At 49.3% G+C, this 9,946-nt stretch overlaps 1 protein-coding gene across 1 annotated transcript in view; it reads left to right on the forward strand.

Annotated features, from left to right (window-relative positions):
• Positions 1-6,581, forward strand: part of SLAMF8 (SLAM family member 8) — a 10,221-nt gene extending 3,640 nt beyond the window's left edge. The window contains exons 3-6 of the mRNA XM_010846863.1: positions 1-302; positions 3,496-3,801; positions 3,883-3,987; positions 5,754-6,581. The exon at positions 1-302 is cut by the window's left edge and continues 5 nt beyond it. Of these exons, the coding sequence (XP_010845165.1) occupies positions 1-302; positions 3,496-3,801; positions 3,883-3,987; positions 5,754-5,818 (778 nt within the window). The 3' untranslated portion in view covers positions 5,819-6,581. The remainder of the gene's footprint in view (positions 303-3,495; positions 3,802-3,882; positions 3,988-5,753) is intronic.
• The last annotated feature ends 3,365 nt before the right edge of the window (positions 6,582-9,946 follow it).

The raw sequence follows: 9,946 nt of genomic DNA on the forward strand, positions 1-9,946 counted from the left end.
TGCCCAAGTGCAGGGCCAGGTGGGTGGCTCGGCGCTGCTGGTGGCGGATCACCCTCCTGGTTTCCAAGTCCGAGAGGCCATCTGGAGATCCCTCTGGCCTTCAGAGGAGCTCCTGGCCACGTTCTTCCGGGGCGCCCCAGGGACGCTATCCCCCTCCCGCTTCCTGGGCCGAGCCCAGCTACACACCAACCTCAGCCTGGAGCTGCGGCCACTGGAGTCTGGAGACAGCGGCAACTTCTCCGTGCTGCTGGTGGACAAGCAAGGTCGGGCCCGGACCCAGACCCTGCAGCTCAAAGTGTACGGTGAGTGTGCCGGACGCAGATTCTCTGCCCCACGCCTTCCCATCAAACTCCGGGGAGGCATCTTGAGTCCTGGGAACTGGGGAGAGCGGAGTCCTAGAAACCTCTGGCTTCTGACCTCACGGCTGATTCAGGGAACAGTTGCTCCCCCACACCCACAGGTAAGAAAACTCCTGGGGCTCTCCCACGTGAGTTTCTGGCTGGGGCCACCAGACTCTGCCACTGGACAGCCCTGGTCAGAACTCTAGCTCTGTCTTCTTATCTCAGTGGCCTGAGAACAATACTTAGCTGCCTGACACTGAGCTTTCTCACTTGTAAAACCAGCACAGTAATATTATCATGAAAATGCCAATAAAGGTAAAATCAGTTGAGAAAGCGTCTAGGATAGAGGCTAGCCTGTGCGCGTGTGCTCAGTCCCTCAGTCGCGTCTGACTCTCTGCGATCCCAAGGACTGTAGCCCACCATACTCCTCTGTCCATGGGATTCACCAGGCAAGAATACGGGAGTGTGTTGCCATGCTCTCCTCCAGGGGATCTTCCCAACCCAGGGATTGAACCCACATCTCTTACATCTCCTGCATTGGCAAGCGGGTTCTTTATCCTGTAAGTCATCAGTTCTAAGATATCAGGTTATAAGATGTGCCATTATTTTATGCACCACAGAAAAGAAACGTAAATATTACAATGGAACTATGACACAACATTTTAAATTAAAAATTAAATTTTAATTAAAGTATAGAATTATTTCATATTTCTTTAAAGAACTCTTTTAGCCGTATTGAGAGATTTTAAATATATATCATTCGAGGGTTCTCGTTATTATGTATTGTTGCAAAATAAACCATCCCCAATTTTACCAGCTAAAAACAACAACTCTTTTTATTTCTCACAACTCTGAGTTTCCAGGGTTCAGCTGACCAGCTCCTCTACTCTACCTGGGTTTGTAGGGTCATTCATAAAGTTGCACTCACCACCTCACTGGTGTGACTGGATTCACTGAGGGGTGGATGAGTCTTTCTTTCCAGCAACTTTACCTCCACTTCCATCAGAGCCACTATCATCACAATCACCACCGCCAAGACAACCACATTCTCCACCCGACCATCACCCGCCCCACATCACTGCCTCCACCTTTACCCCCTCTCCATCACCCCACCATCACCCATCCCACATCACTGCCTCCACCTTTACCCCTCTCCATCACCCAGCATCACCCATCCCACATCACTGCCTCCACCTCTGCCCCCTCTCCATCACCCACCATCACCCGCCCACCATCACTGCGTCCACCTCTGCCCCCTCTCCATCACCCACCATCACTGCCTCCACCTCTGCCCCCTCTCCATCACCCACCATCACTGCCTCCACCTCTGCCCCCTCTCCATCACCCACCATCACTGCCTCCACCGTCACTGCCTTTGCCTCCACCTCTAGCACTGCCACCACATTTCTGCAGGTCAAGATAAAATGGCCTTTGAGCTCCTATTCATCTACCTAGTGGCTTGGTAAAGATGTGTCAGTGACCGCTATTTTAGTAAAACCTCAGAAATTTGGATAGAAATAGGGAAAAGAAAAGGCCCCAGTGGGAGAATGGAGAGTAGAAGTGAGAGCTGGGCAAAAGGAATCACTGAGGGAGAGAGAGGCGGTGGTAAATTGGGAAAGAGAGAGACCCTCCCGTGCCCAGAGGGAGATAACTGGGTCACCACTCGGTGAGCCCCTTGGGCTGCTAGTGTGTGACTAAAGGGTGCACACTGCCCTGACCCAGGCTGCACTGTTTGGCAAGCCAAGCGCCGGCTGAAATTCAACACCCTCTCACCTGTTACCCCTGAGCCCAAGGCCCTTGCCCAGTGCACAGCCTTCACAACCATCCAGGCAGCCAGGGAGCCTCGCCCCTGTTCTGAGTCTCCGCTGCCACACATGTGAAATAAGGACGTGGAATGTGATAATACATGCAGCACCCACACCACTAAGCTCTAAAATGCCTTGTTCTCAGCATCTGAATTACAGATTTTAAGGAAATTGCTGTTTTATTGCTTCCAAATACATAGCGTGATTAGAACTAATTGCACAAAGCTGCCAAGCAGCCATCCTTAGGAGCTCTGCTTTGACAATGGATGAGAATGATTTGAATTAGCAGATCAATTACCAGAAATGTCAATGGGTGTTTCTACTGTGCCTGATCATGTTTGGATGCAGCTTGTCCTCTTAAGTAGTGTAAATATCCCCCCTGTAATCTTTGTTTATACTATTAGTGCACCCAGCAAATCTTTTCTTTTTTCATATCACAAATCCCACCAGATTGAGCTGGCATTAATGAGGTTTTACTCTGCTTGACTCTGGAATGCTGTCAGAGACAGCCCTCCCGTTGTCTCCAGAATGGTCCCCCACTGGCATTCATTGCCATGAGACTCCTGATCTACTCATCAACCAATATAGCAAAAGGGAGCCATGGTCTGGACACCAGGACACCAGTTTGGCCAGTGGCCCGGGTAGCTGAGCACCTTAAGAGTGAGGGGTATGGAAATCGCAAGGCAGAGCTCCCACCCACTTGTCTGCTCCTTCACAGAACTTTGCATTCTTGTAAGAATTTTCTTAGTTATTCATAGTCACTCATTAGTACGTCTTCCTCATCAGACTCCAAAAGCTCCAAAAACCCAGGAATGTGTTTGTCTTTGAGTCTACCTTAATAAACGCTGATTGTCTCTCTGACTGATGTACCGTGTATCAGGGGAACACTGTGATACACAGAGTGCTTGGAGGGCTCGGAGCTGCACCAGGACTATCAGGGAAGGCTCCACGGTCACAGCGGCAAGCAGTGTCTCCACACTGGGCCTTGAAGGATGGGTAGGAGTTCTCTAGAAGGATGAGAAACAACAGGCATGTGTGTACAGCTGAGCCGTATGGAAGATATGGAAAGGCATGACACATTTGGAAAACAGGAAATTAATCAGATGGGTGAGGAGGGGGTCAGCAGGAAGTATAGCTGGAAAGGTTGACATCAACTATTTGATGAAGGATGTTAAATACCAGACTTAGGAATTCAGCTTCTGTCCTGTGAGCAGTGGGAGAAAGACAAGGTTTTGGGGAGGCTTAGTCAGAGGCAGCTTCTAGCCCTGCATGGATCCCAGAGCTGGAGCTATGGGATCCATGCACACAGCATCCTTTTAACCCATATCGGCTCTGCTGTTCTTGCCCAGATGCAGTGCCCAGGCCCGTGGTCAAAGTGTTCATCGCTGTATCAGGGGATGCTCAGCCCCCCAAGACCTGCCACGTGTTCCTGTCCTGCCGGGCTCCTAACACCAGCGACATAACCTATAGCTGGCGACGGGAGGGAACTGTGGACCTTGATATGGAGCCACCTGGCCTCTTCACGGATGGACAGGTGCTGAGTGTGTCCCTGGGACCAGGAGACAAAGGCGTGGCCTATTCCTGCATTGTCTCCAACCCCGTCAGCTGGGACCTGGCCACAGTCACCCCCTGGGAGAGCTGCCATCGCCAGGCAGGTATGCCGAGGGCTGGGGAGCAGTGGTTGAGGGGTGGTGAAGCTTCTGGTCCCCCTGTGACCGTGTCTTCTCCATGTCCAGCTCCAGGGAGGGCCTCCTACAAAGATGTGCTGCTGGTGGTGGTACCTGTCTCGCTGCTCCTGATCTTGGCTGGTCTGTCTGCCTGGCACTGGGGCCCCTGGTCAGGTAGGAGTCCTGTGGGGGCTGAGGGTGGGCAGAGGAGGCAGGTCTGCGGAGGAGGAGGGCTGAGTTTGGACCTCCTCTTACTTAGGCTTCGTATGTTCTGCCCTCCTTACCTCTCCCACATCATCTCTTGGCCCTCTCCATCGAATATTCTGGTCTTCCTTCAGACTGAATTATTTGAAATTCCTTTAGCAGTTTTCAAATGTGCTACTCTCTCAAGTACCTCTGTAAGCATTTGCACATTCTACTCTCTGTGTCTGGAAAATATTTTCCATGATTTCCCGCCCAACTTGCTTTCTTCATTTGGCTGTCAGCTCCACCATCCTCAAGGCATGCCACCTCCAGGAAGCCTTCTGGAACTTCTCCTGCACACCCAGCCTGGGTCTGTGCCCCGCCTTGACCCTCCAATGCTCAGCCCAGTCACAGCACCTACTGCCCTCACTCTCCGTGGAGTTCTCAGCCCTCGAAAAACAAACTCTGTGTCACCTCCGGGCACCTAGCAAGGGTTCCTGGAACATAGCTGGTATCACTAAAGCTGTGTTGGGTGTAAATCTAGGTGAAACCCAACCCCTTCTTGTCAACCATCCTAGGAAATGCTCCCTGAGAGAAGCACCTCTCTGGGCGGGAGCTCACAGGGCTTCCTTTTCCAGGAGAAGAGAGAAGGAGGCGCTCTGGGTTCTGAGGTCTACAGCCAGTCCTGGGATGTGTTACCCCTGAAAGAATTGTCCTTGCTGACCTGGGCCTCCTGGACATGTCCATCCTAGGCTGTCTGGGCTGGTCCCAGGATGGAGATAGTGGGCCAGCAAGGAGAAGGAGGCATAAGACCCCATTACAGTGGATGTGTCCTCAAAGGCAAGAGTCTTGGCCCAGCAGCTGAGCATGCAGCTGGGCCGCCAAGCTGGCTCCAGCGTATTCTTTCCACTTGCAAAGGAGGGAGGAGGGGACAGCTGAGGTCACACTCCATCCAGGGGCCCTGTCTCCGCCTGAGAGCGTCTGGCCTGGCCCTTTGGCCCGAAGAGTCCCCAAGATTCATGGTAAGAAGGTAGAAGCCAGGAAAAGAGCAGCTTTTTGTTTTAACAGTTTTATTGGACTATAATTCACATATCATATAATTCATACATTTAAAGAGTAAAACTCAATGGCTTTTATTACAGTCACAGAGTTGTGCATCCATCACCACACTCAATTTGAGAACATTCTCATTACTCCAAAAAGAAATTCCCAAGCCCCTTAGCCATCACTCCCTAACCCTTCCTTTCCCTTCCAGCCCCAAGCAACCACTAATCTCCTTCCTGTCTCTAGACTGTCTATTCTGGACATTTTATGTAAATGGAATCATAAACTGTATGGTCCTCTGTGACTGATTTCTTTCACTTAATCTGATGCTTTTGAGGCTCAGAAAAGAGCAGCTTTGTCCACCGAGAAGGGGCAGAGAGAATCTGACTATCTGGGAAAGTGGAAAGGCTACATTCAGGGCATCTGGAAGCCAGCCCTGGCTCTTGTCATGTGGCTTCTGCCAGTCATTTAACTGAGTCTGTCCCAGCTCTAAGTTTCTATACCTTCTACAACTAAAAGTGTGCCGCAGTTGCAGAGGAAGACTAGACATTAGGAAGAACTTCCTGTCCTTGAAGCATCTCCTTTTCCAGGGTCTTAGAAAACCAGGAGAGATATCCCTTTGCCCAAGATGATCTTGGACCAGGACAGTTAGGATTCAGGGGCCTTGGGTACAAACACTGGAGGAGTTACCTTCTTTCTGATCTCCTTGACAGGAAAAAAGAAAAAGGATGTCTGTGCTGATGAAGTGGATCAAGAGACAGAGAGCCCCCTCGTGTAGGCTGTGCCATGAGCAATGCCTGGATTGTGAGGAGCCCCACTGCCCAGCCACATGATGGTCTGGGATGTAGCTGGTGCCTGGAAACCACCTTGGACCTTGGACCTTCCATGAGACTCCTGTACCACCTCCCAGGAGTGGCCGAGGCAGTTGGCACAACCTTCCACACCCTCCCCCTTCTCTCTCTACTGGTACATGTTCTGGCCCTACTCTGGGCAACATGGGCCTCGCAGGACATCTCTTCAAGAACACCAGAAGTTCTCCAGGATCCATAGATTGATTATCCATAGCACTCACTGCCCATCCACTGTTCATGAAGTATTGTTATGGATCTGTTCCCTTTAAATTACATGTGGAAATCCTAAACCCCATCCCCAATATTTCAGAATATGACTGTGTTTAGAGATAGGCCTTTAAAAAATAAGGTGAAAAGAGGTCACTGAGATGACCCTAAGCTGATATAACTGGTGTCCTTACAAGAAGAGGGAGAGACACCCGGGAAGCATGTACACACAGAAGAAAACCATGGAAGGACACAGAGAGAAGGAAGCCCCTGAAAGCCAAGGAGACAGGCCTCTGGAGAAACCAAACCTGCTAACACCTCTGTCTTGGACTTCCAATCTCCAAGAATGAGAAAATAAATTTCTGTTAAGTCACTCATTCTGTGGTGTCTTGTTTTGGAAGCCCTAGAAGACCATGCAGGTCAGGAAGCAATAGTTAGAACTGGACATGGAACAACAGACTGGTTCCAAATAGGGAAAGGAGTACGTCAAGGCTGTATATTGTCACCCTGCTTATTTAACTTATATGCAGAGTACATCATGAGAAATGCTGGGCTGGAAGAAGCACAAGCTGGAATCAAGATTGCTGGGAGAAATATCAGTAACCTCAGATATGCAGATGACACCATCCTTATGGCAGAAAGAGAAGAGGAATTAAAAAGCCTCTTGATGAAAGTGAAAGAGGAGAGCGAAAAAGTTGGCTTAAAGCTCAACATTCACAAAACGAAGATCATGGCATCTGGTCCCATCACTTCATGGGAAATAGATGGGGAAACAGTAGAAACAGTGTCGTACTTCATTTTCTTGGGCTCCAAAATCACTGCAGATGGTGACTGCAGCCATGAAATTAAAAGACACTTACTCCTTGGAAGGAAAGTTATGACCAACCTAGATAGCATATTCAAAAGCAGAGACATTACTTTGCCAACAAAGGTCCGTCTAGTCAAGGCTATGGTTTTGCCAGTGGTCATGTATGGATGTGAGAGTTGGACTGTGAAGAAAACTGAGCGCCGGAGAATTGATACTTTTGAACTGTGGTGTTGGAGAAGACTCTTGAGAGTCCCTTGGACTGCAAGGAGATCCAACTAGTCCATTCTAAAGGAGATCTGTCCTGGGTGTTCTTTGGAAGGAATGATGCTAAAGCTGAAACATCAGTACTTTGGCCACCTCATGCGAAGGGTTGACTCATTGGAAAAGACTCTGATGCTGGGAGGGATTGGGGGCAGGAGGAAAAGGGGACGACAGAGGATGAGATGGCTGGATGGCATCACGGACTCGATGGACGTGAGTTTGAGTGAACTCCGGGAGTTGGTGATGGACAGGGAGGCCTGGCGTGCTGCGATTCATGGGGTCACAAAGAGTCGGACACGACTGAGCAACTGAACTGAACTGAACTGAGAAGACTAATACAACTATTAACCAGCCAGCATCAAAGGATTACCTCCAGCCTGGGTCCCAGCCTCTAAAAGACATTAGAAAATCACCTACTTCCAGTCCCAATTCCAGCCCCTGTTATCTGAGACCCTGATGGTTCCCCCAAGCCAAGGAATTATCATAAGAAAAGGTCTAGAACCTGATGAAGAGAAATGGGGGTCAAGGGTTTCTCTTTCTGGCCTTGAAGGACTTGCAGGTCATCCAGATTCATGGTCCTCATAGGTAATTTACAGTTCTAGATGATCAAAGGATGGTTGACATCTCTTGCTTGGGATGGGTGACATTTTGCAGGTAACGTAGTTTTCATTGACATCTTCACCCTCAAGACTGACTATCATGCCTCCTGCAGGAGCTGGGGTGGGGAGGGGGGTTGAGATTCTCTCCTCACTGTCTAGCACAGTGATCAGAAAAAGAGAGATTAAATTTGCCCCAGCCATGGGACTTCCTTGGCAGATTAGTGGTTAGGGATCCATGCTTCCACTGCAGGAGGCATGGGTTCAATCCCTGGTTGGGGAACTGGGATCTCGTAGGCTGTGCACAGTCAAAAAATAAAAAATTGCCCAGCCAACAGGAAGTTCTTGCACAACTTTAAGAAAAGCAGCTCAGCTCAGAAAAAGTGTCTCTGTCTGACCCTGAGAGAGGGAGGATCCAGGAAAAGCTAAGCAGAAGGGAAACTGTGGAGGGAAAGTGTGCTGAGGCATCCTAGTATCTGTCATGTTCATCTTCAGATGCAAGCACAGATGATCCAAGTTCAAGGGACTCACCACTCAATGGAAAGATGTTCAAGGTCACTTTGAAAGGAGCGCATGTGGGAGGGAAGGTATTATTGCAGCCAGCTTTGCAAAACACAGCCTGCCACTGAGCAGTCACTGGGGAAAAAAAAAGAATTGAAGAGCTAAACTTACACTTGTTGTTGTTCAGTCACCAAGTCAGTTCTGACTCTTTGAGACACCATAGACTGCAGCTCACCAGGCTTCTCTGTCCCTCACGATCTCCTGGAGTTTGCCCAAGTTCATGTCCAGTTAATTGGTAATACTATCTAACCATCTTATCCTCTGTCACCCTCTTCTCCTTCGGCCTTCAATCTTTCCCAGCATCAGGGTCTTTTCCAGTTCGCATCAGGTGGCCAAAGTATTGAAGCTTCAGCTTCAGCATCAGTCCTTCCGAACAATATTCAGGGTTGAGTTTCTTTAAGATTGACTGGTTTGATCTCCTTGCTTCCCAAGGGATACTCAAGAGTCATCCGCAGCAGCACAGTTTGAAAGCATCAGTTCTTCAGCGCTCAGCCTTCTTTACAGTCCAACTCTCACCCCTGTACATGACACTTAGGAATTAGTAAATGGTAAGGTTCAGAGTTACTTCCTCCCAGGTGTAATAGGACTTTTTTCTGGGATGTCACGCAAGTCTTGATAATAGAGGAAGGAAGCATTGAAGAAACAGGGATAGATTTTGAAGTATTTTCCCAGGGATGCTTTAATCCCTCCACTCAGGATGTCAGCTCTGTGCAAGGAGCTTCCCTCTTCTCCCCAGTTCCTGGGCAGTCACTTCACCTTGGACAAATGGTCAGCTCAACTGGCCTCTAGAGTCACATGGCCACTCCTCTGCTCAACTGATCCTGGAATTTCCCTGTCTGTTGGCTCTGCTCAGAGGTCCTCTGCTGCTCAACGGCTTCTCCTAGACCTCACACTTCTTCTGCATCCACTACTCCCTCATCACCTTCTTCCAAGTCCGCTTGAATGGTGCACGTGGCCACGGCAGCTGATATTGCTCCCACAGCCCCCCAGGGGCATTCCCCTTGCCTGGTCAATGAGTCATGCAAAACTGGCCTTGGTCTCTAAAACTGATGTGAAAGAGAAAGCCCAAGGTCTAGCAATGAGCCACGGTGGTTGTATGGGGGAAACACACACACACCACTCACCTTCTCTCTTGCCTTCATCTCGGGGGCCTCGCCTCAGATCAGAGCGGCTCTGGATGCGGTGGAACTCACAGTTCTCCCTTCACACAGTAACCCTTGGTGACTTTATGTAGATGGTGGGTTTGTAGTGTGGTTCACCAGAGCCTTTGAACAAATCCACGCTGCTCAAATCAATGGACGTTCCCATCCCCAGTGACTCACTTGCCCACTGGTGGACTAATTAACCAGCTACTGAAAACCTCAAAGTGCTTCTGTGAGAAGAGTGTTTGTGTTGATAAGCACTGGGATTGACGTCACATAAGAACAAATATTGAGGGCACAGCATGTGCTGGGTATACTTCAAGGCCTTGGGGAATCAGTAGTGAATAAAGCAATGTCTTTTCTTCATGGAATTTATATTCTAGATAATATAAATAAGCACATGTCACATGTGGATAGGCTTTGTTAAGAAAGCTAAGACAGTAGATGGCAGAGTAGATGACAAGAGAATGGTGTGTTGGG

This window comes from Bison bison, unplaced genomic scaffold (assembly GCF_000754665.1).
Source record: "Bison bison bison isolate TAMUID 2011002044 unplaced genomic scaffold, Bison_UMD1.0 scf7180017864240, whole genome shotgun sequence".
Taxonomy (NCBI): domain Eukaryota; kingdom Metazoa; phylum Chordata; class Mammalia; order Artiodactyla; family Bovidae; genus Bison; species Bison bison.